The sequence below is a fragment of the Aethalodelphis obliquidens genome, unplaced genomic scaffold, assembly GCF_003676395.1.
Source record: "Aethalodelphis obliquidens isolate GAN/ISIS:26980383/991018 unplaced genomic scaffold, ASM367639v1 scaffold6, whole genome shotgun sequence".
Classification (NCBI taxonomy): domain Eukaryota; kingdom Metazoa; phylum Chordata; class Mammalia; order Artiodactyla; family Delphinidae; genus Aethalodelphis; species Aethalodelphis obliquidens.
This window is the reverse complement of record NW_020837950.1, coordinates 12,353,949-12,374,153: the sequence shown is the minus strand read 5'-3', so window position 1 is coordinate 12,374,153 and position 20,205 is coordinate 12,353,949. Positions and strand designations below refer to the sequence as shown.

The 20,205-nt window shown below is 39.0% G+C and overlaps 1 protein-coding gene across 7 annotated transcripts in view; it reads right to left on the bottom strand.

The window, feature by feature from the left end:
- RFC1 (replication factor C subunit 1) overlaps positions 1-20,205 on the bottom strand; it is an 83,264-nt gene that overhangs the window by 13,808 nt on the left and 49,251 nt on the right. For 4 of the 7 annotated variants that reach the window (XM_027103141.1, XM_027103143.1, XM_027103144.1 and 1 more), the window contains 10 exons: positions 19,932-20,019; positions 18,615-18,886; positions 17,772-17,879; positions 16,519-16,698; positions 15,065-15,169; positions 11,566-11,965; positions 9,872-9,984; positions 8,060-8,174; positions 6,463-6,554; positions 6,012-6,149 (listed from right to left, as the gene is read on the bottom strand). In XM_027103141.1, coding sequence (XP_026958942.1) covers positions 6,012-6,149; positions 6,463-6,554; positions 8,060-8,174; positions 9,872-9,984; positions 11,566-11,965; positions 15,065-15,169; positions 16,519-16,698; positions 17,772-17,879; positions 18,615-18,886; positions 19,932-20,019 — 1,611 coding nt within the window. The remainder of the gene's footprint in view (positions 1-6,011; positions 6,150-6,462; positions 6,555-8,059; positions 8,175-9,871; positions 9,985-11,565; positions 11,966-15,064; positions 15,170-16,518; positions 16,699-17,771; positions 17,880-18,614; positions 18,887-19,931; positions 20,020-20,205) is intronic. The other 3 variants (XM_027103142.1, XM_027103147.1, XM_027103146.1) reach the window with 2 other exon arrangements.

Below are 20,205 nucleotides of genomic sequence, written 5' to 3'. Positions count from 1 at the left end.
CCACCATTTGTCCTACGGTTCTATCCATCCAGTTTTTTTGTTTTTTGTTTAAATTTTTTTCTTACTAATTATTTTTTATTTTAATAACTTTATATTATATCTTACTTTATTTTATTTTACTTTATCTTCTTTCTTTCTTTCTTTCTCTTTTTGCTTCCTTCCCTCCTTCCTTCCTTCCTCCCTCCCTCTCTTTCTTTCCTTCTTTCTTTCTCTTCTTTCTTTTCCTTTCTTTCTTTCTTTTCTTTTCCTTTCTTTCTTTCTCTCTTTGTTTTTGTATCTTTCTTTCTACTTTTCCTCCCTTTTATTCTAGGCCATGTTGATGAAAGGCTCTTGGTGCGGCAGCCAGGAGTCAGTGCTGTGCCTCTGAGGTGGGAGAGCCAACTTCAGGACACTGGTCCACAAGAGACCTCCCAGCTCCACATAATATCAAACGGCGAAAATCTCCCAGAGATCTCCATCTCAACACCAGCACCCAGCTTCACTCAATGACCAGCAAGCTACAGTGCGGGACACCCTATGACAAACAATGAGCAAGACAGGAACACAACCCCACGCATTAGCAGAGAGGCTGCCTAAAATCATAATAAGTCCACAGACACCCCAAAACACACCACCAGACGTGGACCTGCCCACCAGAAAGACAAGATCCAGCCTCATCCACCAGAACACAGGCACTAGTCCCCTCCACCAGGAAGCCTTCACAGCCCACTGAAACAACCTCAGCCACTGGGGACAGACACCAAAAACAACGGGAACTACGAACCTGCAGCCTGCAAAAAGGAGACCCCCAAACACAGTAAGATAAGCAAAATGAGAAGACAGAAAAACACACAGCAGATGAAGGAGCAAGATAAAAACCCACCAGACCTAATAAATGAAGAGGAAATAGGCAGTCTACCTGAAAAAGAATTCAGAATAACAATAGTAAAGATGATCCAAAATCTAGGAAATAGACAAAATGCAAGAAACATTTAACAAGGACTTAGAAGAACTAAAGATGAAACTAACAATGATGAACAACACAATAAATAAAATTAAAAACACTCTAGATGGGACCAATAGCAGAATAACTGAGGCAGAAGAACGGATAAGTGACCTAGAAGATAAAATAGTGGAAATAACTACTGCACAGCAGAATAAAGAAAAAGGAATGAAAAGAACTGAGGACAGTCTCAGAGACCTCTGGGACAACATTAAACACACCAACATTCGAATTATAGGGGTTCCAGAAGAAGAAGAGAAAAAGAAAGGGACTGAGAAAATATTTGAAGAGATTATAGTTGAAAACTTCCCTAATATGGGAAAGGAAATAGTTAATCAAGCGCAGGAATCATAGAGCGTCCCATACAGGATAAATCCAAGGAGAAGCATGCCAAGACACATATTAATCAAACTGTCAAAAATTAAATACAAAGAAAACATATTAAAAGCAGCAAGGGTAAAACAACAAATAACACACAAGGAATCCCCATAAGGTTAACAGCTGATCTTTCAGCAGAAACTCTGCAAGCCAGAAGGGACTGGCAGGACATATTTAAAGTGATGAAGGAGAAAAACCTGCAACCAAGATTACTCTACCCAGCAAGGATCTCATTCAGATTTGATGGAGAAATCAAAACCTTTACAGACAAGCAAAAGCTGAGAGTTCTGCACCACCAAACCAGCTTTACAACAAATGCTAAAGGAACTTCTTTAGGCAAGAAACACAAGAGAAGGAAAAGACCTACAATAACGAACCCAAAACAATTAAGAAAATGGGAATGGGAACATACATATCGATAATTACCTTAAATGTAAATGGACTAAACGCTCCCACCAAAAGACACAGATTGGCTTAATGGATACAAAAACAAGATGCATATATTTGCTGTCTACAAGAGACCCACTTCAGACCTAGAGACACATACAGACTGAAAGTAAGGGGTGGAAAAAGGTATTTCATGCAAATGGTAACCAAAAGAAAGCTGGAGTAGCAATTCTCGTATCAGAAAAAATAGACTTTAAAATAAAGACTATTAGAAGAGACAAAGGACACTACATAATGATCAAGGGATCGATCCAAGAAGAAGATATAACAATTGTAAATATTTATGCACCCAACATAGGAGCACCTCAATACATAAGGCAAATACTAACAGCTATAAAAGGGGAAATCGGTAGTAACACATTCATAGTAGGGGACTTTAACACCCCACTTCCACCAATGGACAGATCATCCCAAATGAAAATAAATAAGGAAACACAAGCTTTAAATGATACATTAAACAAGATGGACTTAATTGATATTTATAGGACATTCCATCCAAAAACAACAGAATACACATTTTTCTCAAGTGCTCATGGAACATTCTCCAGGACAGATCATATCTTGGGTCACAAATCAAGCCTTGGTAAATTTAAGAAAACTGAAATTGTATCAAGTATCTTTTCCGACCACAACGCTATGAGACTAGATATCAATTACAGGAAAAGATCTGTAAAAAATACAAACACATGGAGGCTAAACAATACACTACTTAATAACGAAGTGATCACTGAAGAAATCAAAAAATACCTAAAACAAATGACAATGGAGACATGACAATCCAAAACCTATGGGATGCAGCAAAAGCAGTTCTAAGAGGGAAGTTTATAGCAATACAATCCTACCTTAAGAAACAGGAAATATCGCGAATAAACAACCTAACCTTGCACCTAAAGCAATTAGAGAAAGAAGAACAAAAAAACCCCAAAGTGAGCAGAAGGAAAGAAATCATAAAAATCAAATCAGAAATAAATGAAAAAGAAATGAAGGAAACAATAGCAAAGATCAATAAAACTAAAAGCTGGTTCTTTGAGAAGATAAACAAAATTGATAAACGATTAGCCAGACTCATCAAGAAAAAAAAGGGAGAAGACTCAAATCAATAGAATTAGAAATGAAAAAGAAGTAACAACTGACACTGCAGAAATACAAAAGATCATGAGAGATTACTACAAGCAACTCTATGCCAATAAAATGGACAACCTGGAAGAAATGGACAAATTCTTAGAAAGGTATAACCTTCCAAGACTGAACCAGGAAGAAATAGAAAATATGAACAGACCAATCACAAGTAATGAAAATGAAACTGTGATTAAAAATCTTCCGACAAACAGAAGTCCAGGACCAGATGGCTTCACAGGTGAATTCTATCAAACATTTAGAGAAGAGCTAACACCCATCCTTCTTAAACTCTTCCAAAAAACTGCACTCCCAAACTCATTCTATGAGGCCACCATCACCCTGATACCAAAACCAGACAAAGATACTACAAAAAAAGAAAATTACAGACTAATATCACTAGTGAATATAGATGCAAAAATGCTCAACAAAATACTAGCAAACAGAATACAACAACACATTAAAAGGATCATACACCACGATCAAGTGGGATTTATCCCAGGGATGCAAGCATTCTACAATATACACAAATCAATCAGTGTGATACACCATATTAACAAATTGAAGAATAAAAACCATATGATCATCTCAATAGATGCAGAAAAAGCTTTTGACAAAATTCAACACCCATTTATGATAAAAACTCTCCAGAAAGTGGGCATAGAGGGAACCTACCTCAACTTAATAAAGGCCATATACATAAAACCCACAGCAAACATCATTCTCAATGGTGAAAAACTGAAAGCATTTCCTCTAAGATCAGGAACGAGACAAGGATGCCCACTCTCACCACTATTAGTCAACATAGTTTTGGAAGTCCTAGCCACGGCAATCAGAAAAGAAAAAGAAAAAAAGGAATACACATTGGAAAAGAAGTAGTAAAACTGTCACTGTTTGCAGATGACATGATACTATACATAGAGAATCCTAAAAATGCCACCAGAAAATTACTAGAGCTAATCAATGAATTTGGTAAAGCTGCAGGATACAAAATTAATGCACAGAAATCTCTTGCATTCCTACACACTAATGATGAAAAATCTGAAACAGAAATTATGGAAACACTCCCATTTACCACTGCAACAAAAAGAATAAAATACCTAGGAATAAACCTACCTAGGGAGACAAAAGACCTGTATGCAGAAAACTATAAGACACTGATGAAAGAAATTAAAGATGATACCAACAGATGGAGAGATATACCATGTTCTTGGATTGGAAGAATAAATATTGTGAAAATGACTATACTATCCAAAGCAATCAACAGATTCAATGCAATCCCTATCAAATTACCAATGGCATTTTTTATGGAACTAGAACAAATCATCTTAAAATTTGTATGGAGACACAAAAGATCCCAAATAGCCAAAGCAGTCTTGAGGGAAAAAAACGGAGCTGGAGGGATCAGACTCCCTGACTTCAGACTATACTACAAAGCTACAGTAATCATGACAATATGGTACTGGCACAAAAACAGAAACACAGAACAATGGAACAAGATAGAAAGCCCAGAGATAAACCCATGCATCTATGGTCAACTAATCTATGACAAAGGAGGCAAAGATATACAATGGAAAAAAGACAGTCTCTTCAATAAGTGGTGCTGGGAAAACTGGACAGCTACATGTAAAAGAATGAAATTAGAACACTCTCTAACACCATACACAAAAATAAACTCAAAATGGATTCGAGACCTAAATGTAAGACCAGACACTATAAAACTTTTAGAGGAAAACATAGGAAGAACATTCTCTAACATAAATCACAGCAAGATCTTTTTTGATCCACCTCCTAGAGTAATGGAAATAAAAACAAAAATAAACAAATGGGACCTAATGAAACTTAAAAGTGTTTGCACAGCAAAGGAAACCATAAACAAGACGAAGAGACAACCCTCAGAATGGGAGAAAATATTTGCAAATGAATCAACAAAGGATTAATCTCCAAAATATATAAACAGCTCATGCAGCTCAATATTAAAGAAACAAACAACCCAATCCAAAAATGGGCAGAAGACCTAAAAAGACATTTCTCCAAAGAAGACATACAGATGGCCAAGAAGCACATGAAAAGCTGCTCAACATCACTAATTATTAGAGAAATGCAAATCAAAACTACAATGAGGTATTACCTCACAACAGTTAGAATGGGCATCATCAGAAAATCTACAAAGAACAAATGCCGGAGAGGGTGTGCAGAAAAGGGAACCCTCTTGCACTGTTGGTGGGAATGTAAATTGATACAGCCACTATGGAGAACAGTACGGAGGTTCCTAAAAAACTAAAAATAGAATTACCATATGATCCAGCAATCCCACTACTGGGCATATACCCAGAGAAAACCATAATTCATAAAGACACATGCACCCCAATGTTCACTGCAGCACTATTTACAATAGCCAGGTCATGGAAGCAACCTAAATGCCCATCGAAAGACGAATGGATAAACAAGTTGTGGTATGTATGTACAATGGAATATTATTCAGCCCTAAAAAGGAACGAAACTGAGTCATTTGTTGAGACGTGGATGGATCTAGAGACTGTCATACAGAGTGAAGTAAGTCAGAAAGAGAAAAACAAATATTGTATATTAACGCACGTATGTGGAACCTAGAAAAATGGTACAGATGAACCAGATTGCAGGGCAGAAGTTGAGACACAGATGTAGAGGACAAACGTATGGACACCAAGGGGGGCAAACCGCAGTGGGGTGGGGATAGTGGTGTGATGAATTGGGCGATTGGGATTTACATGTATACACTCATGTATATAAAACTGATGACTAATAAGAACCTGCAGTATAAAAAAACAAACAAAAAAGAAATCATATTTTCTCTGTGTATATGCTGTGATAAAGCTCAGAACTTAAAGCAATGGTTCAAAAGTTACGTTTATGTTAAAACTGTAATAGCTATAGTTCCTCCCCAAATTGTACTCATTTATACATCTGTCATTAACATATGAAAATACCCTTTCCCATACCCTAGACAACACAATATATTGTCAAGATTTAGAAATGAAAAAAAAAAAAAATTGACCCAAAAATATATAGGACAGTGTGATGGAGAAAAATATTCCAATTATCATACCTTAATTTGTTCAACCCGAGGTCTTTGAAAACGAAGATCGAAACAATAATGAACCAAAGATCGAATCTTGGGATGATTTCTATCATTGCACATACAAATAATGGGAATTTTTGTATGTTTTATCAGGCCAATTAATTCCTGAAAGGAAAATTTGCAACATAAAAACAATTTATAAAAGAACAACAAAATACCACACAACGTATGTATTTTAGGTTTTAAAACCTCCTCAGCAACATGCCTGAATTGCCGTAAATATCACAGCATAATTAGTTGCCGTATATCACAGCATAATTAGTTATCACAGCATAAATAGTTATATAATAGCATAATTAGTTATCACAGCATAAATAATTGCCGTAAATATCACAGCATAATTAGTTCTTTAAATATATGTTTTTTAAAAAAAATAAAAATCAACAGTAAAACTTCAAAAATACGGTGATTTCATTACCTGAATTCCTCCCCTGTCCTCATTGCCGGCCATGCCATCTACTTCATCCATGATGAGAGCATGTTTCGTGCCTACTGAATGGGCTGCTCCACCTGCCCCACGTTGAGAAGCAATGGGACGGGACACAAACAAAATCACAATTGTTCAAACACGGCTGCTTTAAAAATGCATCTATGTAACACATGTCCATGGCGTGAAATTCAAGAGGCACAAGAGTAAGCAGTGAAAAGAAATTCTTTCCCACCTCTGTCTCCTAGGATATGCAGTTTCTAGAGGCAAACAATGGGAACAGTCTCCTGTACGTATATCCCTTAAGAGACATTCTATACATATTAAAAACATGTGTACATAAAAATATACACCTTGGTTTTATCATTTAATGTGTTCTTGTGATCTGTTCCTTATCTGCACATACAGAACACCTTATTTATTAAAGGCTATTTAAATATTCCATTTTACACATACATCATAATTAACCACTTTCCACTGATAAAATATGAAATGCCTCCAATCTTTTGCTATTATGAATCGTGTGCAATGAATACCCCTACATATATCTGTCATTTTGCATATATACAAGTATAACGGTTGCTAAATTCCAGGAACTGGATTTTCTGGGTTAAAGGGTATGTATAATTTAACTTTGAGCAATACTGTCAGATTGCTCTCCAGAGCTGTACTGATTTATACTCCCATCAAGCATGTATAAGAGTGACATTTCCTGAGCAAATTCTTTTTATCATCTTCTACCGTTCAGGTGACCATGCAATATACCATAGATTCTAAATATGCAGTATAGTCTGTAATTTGGGTATCTTATTTTCCACATAAACTCTGGCCATGCCAGACCACTAGCTACAACCTGAAACACAGTGGCACTTTCACACTATGTCCTTTCTCCTCCTCTACCACCTTTGCCTGAAATAACCTCTTCCACCCACAAACTATTCCCTTTCTCATTTTTCAAGGCCCTCTGAACAAACGTCACCTTTTACTGGTAGTTTTCCCCAATGTCTCAAACAGAATCATTCCTTCACTTACAGCCTTTATCTCCTCTCTCATCGCACTGTATTATTTATCAACCTTCTCTCTTCACAGGATTCACTTTTGAATCCTCTAAAATCTGCATAAATGTGTCCACATATACATTTTTATCACATTCTCAGAAACCACTAAGACCTGACCAAAAAAAAAAGTTAACTACTGGCTTCCCTGGTGGCGCAGTGGTTGGGAGTCCGCCTGCCAATGCAGGGGACGTAGGTTTGTGCCCCGGTCCGGGAGGATCCCATGTGCCGCGGAGCGGCTGGGCCCGTGAGCCATGGCCGCTGAGCCTGCGCATCCGAAGCCTGTGCTCCGCAGCAGGAGAGGCCACAGCAGTGAGAGGCCCACGTACCGCAAAAAAAAAAAAAAAGTTAACGACTGTCCTATCAGAATTATGTCAGAGGCTTTTCTTATTCTCTCATTAGCTCTAGGACTTAGAAGGGTGCCTGGCACATAGTAATGTTCAATACTGGTTACTGAACATTGAAATTAACCTGTTTTTCTTACATAACCTCTCCCCTCCACCAAAAAAAAACCAGTTTAAAAATCCACGTACTTGAATAAAAGCCTTTGATGCTGGTATTATTCAGCGATTCAGCAACAATCTCCTTCAAACTGTTCTTACTCCGAGTGTCACTTGCATTCAGTTCCACGTAGCTATATCCCAATTCCTAATCAAAATATTGGACACCATTACTATCACAATGCAAATTAATAACTCACCCCCCAAAAACAAGGCAATTAAGAAAGAAAGAGTAACCATGGGTGAAAAGATAAAGTAGGATACTAACAGACAATAAGATGAACTATAATATGCCTCACATTACTAAGAGATTTTTTAAAAATATCATATACATAACATACCACACACATGTAAACACACACAAGTTTGGTCTTAAAACCTTAGCTCACATAGCACTAATCTGGAAGAGTATATTTGAACACAAGCAATTTTAAGAAGTTTGCTTCTTAAAGTCCCCAAAAGAATTAAATATAACCATCCTAAAATTTCAATAGTAGATCTAGAATTAATCTTTATTAGGATAACAAAAAGTAATTATTGACTCTTCAAGATAAACTATACAGTTAAATCATTCTTTGTCAAACTATCCCGATACACAATCTTCCTGTCAAATTGTGAAAAGTAATTTGGACTTATTTCCCAAAATTGATCATTATGTTGATCATAAGGCATTATGAAAGACCATAATTCAATTCCCAAAAAAAGTAATGATAATAATAAAGGGAAAAAAGAGCCATCTTCACAATTGTAAAGACTAGGGAAAAAATTTTTGTTTTTTTAAATGTTAAATAATAGAGTAGAAAATATATAGTTATTACACCAACTAAAAATTTATGGTCTGGTCCATACAACAAAGACTAAATGAAACCACCAGCCTATCCAACAGAGGGTTGGGAAATCCAGCAATAATTTTTTTTTTTTTTTTGCGGTACGCGGGCCTCTCACTGTTCTGGCCTCTCCCATTGCAGAGCACAGGCTCTGGACGCGCAGGCTCAGCAGCCATGGCTCACGAGCCCAGCCGCTCCGCGGCATGTGGGATCTTCCCAGACCGGGGCACAAACCCGCATCCCCTGCATCGGCAAGCAGACTCCCAACCACTGTGCCACCAGGGAAGCCCCAGCAATAAATTTTTAAAATATACATATATATTTATTTATTGGGTTGGACCGGGTTTTAGTTGTGGCACGCAGGCTCCTTAGTTGCGGCATGTGAACTCTTTAGTTGCAGCATGTATGTGGGATCTATTTACCTGACCAGGGATCAAACCCAGGCCCCATGCATTGGGAGCATGGCGTCTTAACCACTGCGCCACCAGGGAAGTCCCAATCCAGCAATAAATTTAAAGTAAGTTTAAAACCTCTCATTTTATTATGCTGATACTATTTCATGTATCGTTTCATAGCATCCTGATACATGAGCCCTGCTTGGCTCTAGTGCCTCGTCCTCTCATTGTCCAGAGATATGGCAGCTGTAGAGACAACAAGAGCAAAGGCAGGATCCCATAGCAGTGAAGAGTTAGACTACCTGGGTTCACACTGTGCCACCACCCTCCTCTATAAGCCTGTTTCGTTTGTCACATGAGGATGGCAACAGTACCTATATTGAGTACACAGCATTCTTCCTACAAGGGTATATAAGATATCTGTATCTATAAGAGTCTGCAAGACATATTATCTATAAGATTATACACCCAAGGGCTTATTTGCACACTGTCTGGCACACAAGTGAATATCACCTATTATTATAATTACCAATATTTAAAAAAGGATGAAAATGACAAATACGCCCAGAACCAAAGCAAATTCTAGAGGTTTGATTTTAGAAAAGTAAGGACAGAATACCCACCTGACAAACCAGAGAAGCTGTGGTTGTTTTGCCAACACCGGGAGGGCCTGAGAGCAATGCAGCTTTAAAACTGGAGCCATCATCTTTGCCAGCAAATTTACCAAACTTTGCTGCTAGGAAGAAAGAAGTTCCAGAATGTTAACCTCTACTACCTAACAGAAATGCAGGAATGGCAGGAATAACTGCGTAAAGTTAGCATCAGAAGCACCTCCAGTTTAGTTCGAAATTTGCAGAATATTTTTTACAAAGTATAAACAACAGTTTCCAGAGCATTTAGTGAAATTCTACTCCCTATCTCGCCTCCACTCAAAATAAAACACGAAAACTTTAAAACCCTGATCTGAAACAATAATCTTATAAGTTTCCTTTCCTACAAAAGCACAGGTCATGGAGCACACTACCTGGGCTCTGATCCTAACTCTACCGCTCACCAGCAGCTGGGAGAACTTCAGAAGTGACTTAACCCCTCTGTGTCTGTTTCCTCCTTTGTAAAATGAGGGTAACAATAGTAATGCGTCTAGTGGGCATGCTGTGAGGATGGACATGCTGAGCACAGAGCCTGGCATGTCTCAGTAAATACTAACAAGCACAGTCACCTACATGATCACAAAAATAATGAACTGAAAATGCTGTATCTGCAACTATCCTGCCCAGCTCAACTCCTCCCCTTATCACATGGGGACCTGGCACATAATGGGTTCTCAATTCACATACCAGGACTGAGAGAGAGATGGTTAAACCTACTTCAGGCACGGGAAAACGGACTATAGTTCACCCGAAGCCTTAAAAAGTCTTCTCTAGGTACACAAGGCGCTTATACCACCTTTTATTTGGTGTTGGAAAAAGAAAAGGGGTCAGCTTAAGTTTAACCCTGTATTATTACAATTATATTATCTGTTATAAATAAAATAAACTGGCATTGTTGGCCAATGTCTAGTGACCACCTAGACATTAATAACCCGGTCATTGCTTTGGGAATTCACTATGATGCTCACTAAATTTTTCCTTCTTATTTCTCACACAGTATCGCCCAGGGCTGTGGCTGGAGCTCAAGACAACACTACTAACATTTGTGATTGGAAACTTCAGTTCCAATAATAAACACTTTGGACATTAAATATATATTGCAACTGTTCATTTTCCGTGCCTACCAAAAGTAAACATGCTACTGGGATTCTCAGGCTGCCTACTCGGTAAGCGTGCCTCAGCTTTTTATTTGCACCTTTCCTCCCAAGTCTCTCTGGCCCTCTCAGGGGTCTTGCTCTCACATGTCTCGGACCTTGGTACATGTATGCTCTCCCACCCGACACTCCCCTCCCTTCACTTCGCTAACTCCTTCTTAGTTTCCAAGTCTTAGCTTAGATATCTCTTCCTCTAGGGATGGGAATCCCTGACCACACACTTCCACCCCCTGAGGACCCTATACTTAACCCTGTAACAGTACTTAGCACAATACATTTTAATTACTGGTTTACCTACGTCTCCCTCACTGACCGGGAGTGCCTTAAAGGGGACTGTGTTTTGTTCACAATAGCATTCCCGGGGTCTAGCACAGCACCTAGGCTCAGAGCAGGCTCTCAATAAATGCTTGCTGAGAGATCAATGAACCAACTACTACACTTCCTAACACATGTGTCACTGAGCAATGACATGGTGACAGACACACAGAAAAATGAATGAAGCTGTAAAATCACCGTGTTTCTTATCTTCGGATGGACTCTTGTGCCAGTTTTGGAGCCAGCGTAGGAGTTTGTTGGCACAGCTCTGGTCACCTTGCTGTCCAATTATGGTCTTGAGCGAGGATGGCTTATATTTATCCACCCAGAGCAAATTCTCCACTTTGTTTTCACTGCTGTCATCAGCCAAATTCCTAGCCCAGCTGTCACCATTTGTTTCCTCAGCCACCTGCTCCTTGAAGTCCAGGCCTCTCTGAAACATACTTGTTTCCTTTTTTATTGACTTTATAGAGGTTTGCTTTTTGGGAGTCAGTCTGCACTTTTTAGATTCTGATTCCTTCTTAGTTGGACTAATTTTTCTTTTTCCTTGGTCATTTTTTTGGGGTGTTCTTTCCAATTTGGATTTTTCTTTCTTCATCTTAAAAATTGGAGGAAAAAAGAAACCTGATGAGATATAGAGAATTTCTATCCTTCTAAATGTACTCTAGAGGGCAATCTAAGATATCCAAATGAGCTACCCAACCTGGGTCTGTCTTTTCACAATGGACCCTGCTATTTGTGGAAATCCCCACCTTCCAAACCTTAAAAAAATTAACAGCACACCGAAAAGCACCCAAATACAATTTTAAAAATGAGAATATATTAGTTTTTTGAAAGTAATAAGTATTATAAAATCAGTTTAAAAAAACGTAAAGGGGCTTCCCTGGTGGCACAGTGGTTAAGAGTCCGCCTGTCGATGCAGGGGACACGGGTTCGTGCCCCGGTCCGGGAAGATCCCACATGCTGCAGAGTGGCTGGGCCCACGAGCCATGGCCGCTGAGCCTGCGCGTCCGGAGCCTGTGCTCCGCAACGGGAGAGGCCACAACAGTGAGAGGCCCGCGTACCGCAAAAAATAAAAAATAAAAAAAGGTAAAGGATTAAGAATTTGTTTTCTGACTAGTTAATATTTAATTCCTCCACAAAAACTCATACACAAATGTTCATAGCAGCATTATTATATTTTATACATACAAATAATTATATTATTATAGCCAAAAGAATGGAAACGACCCAAAATGGCCATCAAAAGATGAACAAATAAACAAAATGTGGTATACCCACACAATGGAATACTAATCATCAATAAAAAGGAGTGAAGCACTGATTTATACTTCAACATAGCTGAACCTTGAAAACACGATGCTAAGTGAAAAAAGCCAGGAAAAAAGACCACATATTACATGTTTCCCTTTATAGAAAATTTCCAGAACAGGCAAATCCATAGACAGAAAGTAGAGTAGTGGCTGCCAGGGGTGGGAATGAAGAGTGACTGCTAATGGGTGTAGCGTTTCTGTGGGGAGTGATGAAAATGTTCTGGAATAGACAGTGGTGACAGCTGCACAGTCTTGTGAATATACTAAAAACCACTAACATACATTTTAAAAGGGTGAATTTTATGATGTGTGAATAATGTCTAAATAAAAAGAAAAGTGCCTCTGCATTGTTGGTGGGAATGTAAATTGATACAGCCACTACGGAGAACAGTATGGAGGTTCCTCAAAAAACTAAAAATAGAACTACCATACGACCCAGCAATCCCACTACTGGGCACATACCCTGAGAAAACCATAATTCAAAAAGAGTCATGTACCACAATGTTCATTGCAGCTCTATTTACAATAGCCAGGAGATGGAAACAAGCTAGGTGTCCATCGACAGATGAATGGATAAAGAAGATGTGGCACATATATACAATGGAATATTACTCAGCCATAAAAAGAAACGAAATTGTTATTTGTAGTGAGATGGATGGGCCTAGAGTCTGTCATACAGAGTGAAGTAAGTCAAAAAGAGAAAAACAAATACTGTATGCTAACACATATATATGGAATCTAAGAAAATTTAAAAAAAGGTCATGATGAACCTAGGGGTAAGATGGGAATAAAGACACAGACCTACTAGAGAATGGACTTGAGGATATGGGGAGGGGGAAAGGTAAGCTGTGACAAAGTGAGAGAGTGGCATGGATATATATACACTACCAAACGTAAAATAGATAGCTAGTGGGAAGCAGCCGCATAGCACAGGGAGATCAGCTCGGTGCTTTGTGACCACCTAGAGGGGTGGGATAGGGAGGGTGGGAGGTAGGGAGACACAAGAGGGAAGAGGTATGGGAACATATGTATATGTATAACTGATTCACTTTGTTATAAAGCAGAAACTAACACACCATTGTAAAGCAATTATACTCCAATAAAGATGTTAAAAAAAAAAAAAGTGCCTCTTTACCAGTGAGTGGGTGCTAAAATTAGTGGGTGAATGTTTGAGGAACAACAAGGTATTAAAGTATCTCCCCAAGATATTTATTAGTTACAAAGGGGAAAAACTGTCACTTCACTGGTGGGAAAGGCAGGCAGAAATCATCTTAACCAAGTAACAAAGGTTAACATCACCAGTAATAAGACATACCGACATTATGCACAGCTGATACGATACACTGAGGAGGACAGAGTATCACTTATGTGGTCTTCTTTGCCAAAAATGCATAACCTCAATCTAACCATGAGAAAACATCAACAACCCAAACTGAGAGACATTCTACAAAACAACTGACTAGTACTCATCAAATCAAGGTCATAAAAAGACAAGGAAAGTCTTAAGGAACTATCATAGATTGGAGGAGACTAAGAAGACACAACTCAGTGCAGTGTGGGATCCTAAGGATAACGGGGGGTAATTGTGAAGTTAACAGCATGGCATCAATGTTAACCTCCTGGTTTTGATAACTGTATTACGGCTATGTAAGCTGTCAACATTAGGGGACACTGATGACGGGCTAATCCAAATCATTCTCCAAGATTTTTCCAACTGGAATAAATCGGAAGACCACCTCACCACTTGGATGACAGAGCTGGGGACATTTAACTTGGGCTGCTGGCACCCCTGTGTCCTACACGTGGACAAGACCTGTATATAGTGGAAATGAATAAAGCTAACACTAGGAGAAGTAGAGACAGAAACTGAAAGGGTCCTAAAAGCACTGCAGTCTGTACATGCAGTAGTTCCTGCATCCGACTGCCCAGAGTTTAGTTATGTGAGTCAAATTTTTCCCTTTTTGCTAAAGCTAATATCGGCTCGGTTTCTGTCACAACTGGAAAAGTCCTAATATAGTTCTAAATGAAAATATTATCATGCTGATACCTATAGCATATCCTTCAAAGAACTCTTAAGCAAGAACCTTTGCACAATGTTATTGCAAGAATATGGAAAATATGGACGGTTTAAGTAGATATGGTAAGTGCAATACAAGGTCCCCTCTCCCTCCTCATACTCCTTTGAGAAAGGTAAGGAAACACGTCAAAGACAACAGCCTACAGCACAGTCCACCACTCAAAAGGAAATAAGGTAAGTTCATTTGTGGTAGAAGGAAAAGTTAATTTTTTAGCCCACAGACCTGCATCCACCCAAGAAATGTCTCTATGAAACAGGGAAGCTGCTATACACCAACTTAAATAAGTCAAGTTCATTGTATACAAACCTCAGCTTCAGCTGCTATTTCATACTTGGACTTCTTGCCTGGCATAGTTCGAATCAGATTCAATAGGCCATCTTCATCAATAATTTTTGTTCCCAAGGCTGCTGCCTATTAATTAAAAATGCAAATCATTGAAACCATTACTTTCTGTAAAAAAAAAAAATATGATTCCCAGGCTTGTCAGAAGGTGAAAAACCACATTTGTAAATTAGATAACACTGGAATGTTTTCTAAAACCATGTTCATGAAAAAGTATCATTAAAAAGAAAGAAAATAGGGCTTCCCTGGTGGCGCAGTGGTTGAGAGTCCGCCTGCTGATGCAGGGGGCGCGGGTTCGTGCCCCGGTCCGGGAGGATCCCACGTGCCGCGGAGCGGCTGGGCCCGTGAGCCATGGCCGCTGAGCCTGTGCATCCGGAGCCTGTGCTCCACAACGGGAGAGGCCACAACAGTGAGAGGCCCGCATACCGCAAGAAAAAAAAAAAAAAAGAAAATAACAGATACCTCCTCTAAGAGTGGTGGGTTGGCACCTGAGGTATCACACTGCCACTTCTGTGGATTGCTTTACCTTTCCCTCTGCCCTACAAAGGTCAAAGCCACTAGGGTCAAAGCCATATCGGCTGGCAGACACTCTCCTCTACCTTATCCCTGCTAACAGAATTCCAATGTGTCCATCTCCAAGTGATGACTTATGATTGGTCTGAGAATCAGAAAAGTCCTCATCCTCCCCAACCTCTTGTGTAGCTGTGAATGGCCATGTGACAGCTCCGGCCAATGAGGTTTAAGTGGAATTCTGTAAGAGGTGTTTCCAGGAAAACTCTTATAAGGTCAGTCACAGCTAGTATAACATCTTGTCACTGCTCCCTATTTCCGGCCTTATATGTGAACTTGAGAGTGGCAGCTACCTTGCAACACAAGGCAACGTGTATGAAGACAGAAGTGGAGGATGGCACTAAGTCTAGCTACATCACCGAGGTGCTGAACCATCCCCCGCAACTGCCTGCCTCTGCAATTCTCATAAGGTAAGGAAATAAGCAGCTATTTGTCAAAACCACAGTTAGTCAGGTATTCTATTACTTGGAACTAAATGCAATACTACCCAACAGACCTTCCAATAAAAAGATCTTCCAGTTAAAAAACTTAAGATGGAGTCCACAGCAGCATATATAGGTATACTTAGGACTAGAAAAAGAGATTTTCAAAACAAGATTTTGACTAGAATAGTACGCTAAGAAAGCCAAGTAAATAGGAACTGTGCCTTCAACTGGAAAACCAAAATCCCAGGGTCAAAGCCAAACAACATCTCTGTGGAGAAGAAATAATGTAGTGAAGAAATTACTTTTCCATTTTTTTCCTTCATCTCACTCCGTGTAAAGGACATTATACTACATATGGTCACATGAAGAGCCCGCCAAGGCAAGCAGCCTACTTCACTGTGCTGAGAACACAGCAGTACCCACCTTATCACTCTTGGACTGACCACTATCACGACCCATGACAAGGTAGTTTGTTTTCTTGCTGACATTTCCTGTTACTTTTCCCCCATAACGCTCAATTAGAGACTTGGCCTCATCTCGTTCAATGGACTCCAGCACTCCTGTGATTACAAATGTAAGGCCTTCCAAGCAATTTTCAGCTCCCTAAAAACCAAAGTGTTCAAGCAGAGAGGAAATTACATGGCAGCTTTCCAAAGAAATATTTGGCATCAAAGCTGCAGGAAGTTGATTTTTCTCATTTGACATCATAAATAATCTCAGCATGAAAAAATTTACAGGAAATTTACAGCAAATAAGCAGGAACAAATCAAATCCTGAGAAATTCTTATGTAGGTTAACATTTAATAAACTTATAAAACCAGCAATAAAAAATATACGTCCAATGTGGTTAGGAAAGTGTATTAAAATTATCCATTCATACTATTCTCATTTTTTTTTAATATTTAAACTACCAGTTAACTTGTAACACTTTAACAACCAGATGCAATGTACCTACAGAATATCTTGCTATTGTTAAAAAATGAAAGTTTCAATTCTGAAAAAACTAAACAAGTTTGAGCTCCTGCCCTTCTCTCTGGCTGTTTCCCCTATGATAGTAAATCTAACAACCTGCGAGCAACTTAAAGGCAATAGCACATAATCTCTTGATTGGAAAGTTAACTTGATAATACAAAAGACATGCGCCAAAGAGAGCCAAGTCCTACAGATTTTGCCTCTTCCATTGAAGCTACTTCACTGCTCAGCCCTTTCACTGCTACTAGCCTGGACAAGTCACTATTATTTCTCACCATCTCCCCTAATTAATCTCCCTATATTTATTCCTCCCCCTCCACTGCACTCTATATTCAGCAGCCAGAGTGCTCTCCTTGAAATGCAAATCTGGTCATACTTTTCCCCCACTTACAACTCCTCTTAGGGCCAGGTTCCTCTGTTACACCCCCTAAAAGAATCTCGGACTGTTCCCTTATGGTACATATCACAATTATAATTAAATAATAATTTACTTAATGTCTCTTTCCTGAGTTAGACCATAAGCACCATGAAGGCAAAGAGCATTAATCTTGTGACTGCCGTAGCCTATCTCCTAATTCGTAAAGATGGTGACTAAGGCTTTTCTGTTCATTTTTAATTATTAATTCTCTGCTACTATAAACATAGTAAATACATACATGGACCCACAGGCCAGAGGCCATGACATATCCTCTCAGTACTCTTACCTTTGGTATCTCTTTGGAGCCCAGAGCTTTGGGACCTTCTCGATTTAAGTAGCTTCGATAAGCTTGATAATTAGTTCGTCTCTTTTCAGAATCTTCAGGACTTATAGACTTTGGGGAGAGGGAGAGGAAATTGAATAAAGTCATGCAAATTTAATGTAAAATTAAAAATACATATCAATAAATAAACATTAAGTCACTTCAGTGTTTGGTCCTGATATTAACAATTTTAGCTACAGAGGTACTCCCCAATTTACACGTGCCTGGCTTATAAACATCCCTGCCATCAGCCCTTCTCAAACCTTTTGACTCTCTCTAAAGGCAAGTACCTCAGGGTAGATTGGGTGTATAAGCCAAGTTGCCAGCCCCAAGCAAAAAAAACGAAAAGGGGGACTTCCCAGGTGGCACAGTGGTTAAGAATCCGCCTGCCAATGCAGGGGAAACGGGTTCAAGCCCTGGTCCGGGAAGATCCCACATGCCGTGGAGCAACTAAGCCCGTGCACCACAGCTACTGAGCCTGTGCTCTACAGCCCGCGAGCCACAACTACTGAGCCCACGTGCCACAACTACTGAAGCCTGTGCACCTAGAGCCCGTGCTCCGCAGCAAGAGAAGCCACCGCAATGAGAAGCCCACGCACTGCAATGAAGAGTAACCCCTGCTCGCCACAACTAGTGAAAGCCTGCGCGCAGCAACAAAGACCCAACGCAGCCAAAAATAAATAAATAAATTTATTTTTTTTTAAAAAAGTACTATAATGACTTATAAAGTTAGAAATAAAACTTGAAAACAATCAAACCAAGATCAACACACAGCCCCCAAATGATATGCTTTCAGAAAACTTATACCTCTTTTTTAGCTGGAGAACTTTTGATTTTCTTAGGAGTTCTTGTCTCTTTCAACTCAATGGCATTTTCTTTCCTTTTTGAGGCCATAGGCTCTGTTTCTTTATTAGAACTTTCTTCTTTTTTTTTCAGTGGTGTCAGCTTGGAACTGGTTTTTGGAGAAGTTTCTCCTATTTTATGAGTGGATGACCTGGAATGTTGCTGAGATTCTTTTGAACTTTCACATTTAGTTTGCTTCTTAGGACTGCAGTTCTTTCTGTCATCTGAAAATTGTTCTGTTTTTATTAGGAAGAAGGAAAAGATTATGATTGTTGTTTTTGGAAAATGATACCCAATATCAAGATTATTTTTTCATTTTTCAACTGAATAATCTTAGTAGGACACAACGTCATATGGTGACTTCATAACATGCACATTAAGATTTTAGTTCTTCGGGGCTTCCCTGGTGGCGCAGTGGTTGGGGGTCCGCCTGCCGATGCAGGGGACACGGGTTCGTGCCCCGGTCCAGGAAGATCCCACATACCGCGGAGCGGCTGGGCCCGTAAGCCATGGCCGCTGAGCCTGCGCGTCCAGAGCCTGTGCTCCGCAACGGGAGAGGCCACAACAGTAAGAGGCCCTCATACCGCAAAAAAAAAAAAAAATTAAACATCTGTATATTACTTCTTTGTATAACCAGTTCAAATTAAGAGATCTGCCTTTTTCAATATAAATTACTCACTAATTGAAATAATATGGTAAACTACATCTGAGAACATGGACTTTATCCCACAGATAAACGTCAATGATCTGAAATTCACACAGAAAAGTTGCTAATTAAAATATGTCACATAAAAATTTCTGTTTGTAATAAAATCTGAAAGAACCTTGGGATTTCAAGACTAAAATTATATGAACAGATATACTTATAAGATTAAGCCCATCTATATTAACAGATAGTTAGATATCAGGACCACTAAAAAAAAACCCAAAAACCTACAGACAACCAGCAGAAGAGCTTCAGATGACCTGGATAACTATGAGCCTGAAACATCTAGTCTTTTGTCTTCATGTATTGAAGTCCACACAGTTGCTCTACACTTGGAAATAAACATGAAGCCAAGAGCTACGATACATTTCTCGCAATCAGAGCAGACAGGCATTCTACACCAACTAATATCCAAACAGCTTTCCAGGTATCTAAGTAGAACATGCTCCAGTACTCCTATGAAGTATCTATCTAAGAATACCAGGCAATTACTCAACAGAACGTTTAAAAATGATCATATGAATTTTCTTCGATAAAGATAAATGTTCCAGCTTACTTTTTTCTGCTAGTTTTACCTTTATGAGGATATTTAGGTTTTTCTGCTTTACATAAACTGGCTTGCACAGATGAAAACGTCTCTCTCTCTCCTGGGTCCTTTTGAGCCTAAGAAAACGTAAAAAGTGTCAAATGTGACAAATAACAGGAAAACTGTTACCACAAAATATGTTGTTAACATCAACCAAACATTAAGGGTCATCTTCCAAAGTAGAGGAACAATACAATAAATTTTCATTTATTTATACACAAAATTTCTGGGGCAAATGAAACATGTTTTAGTACTTTTAATTT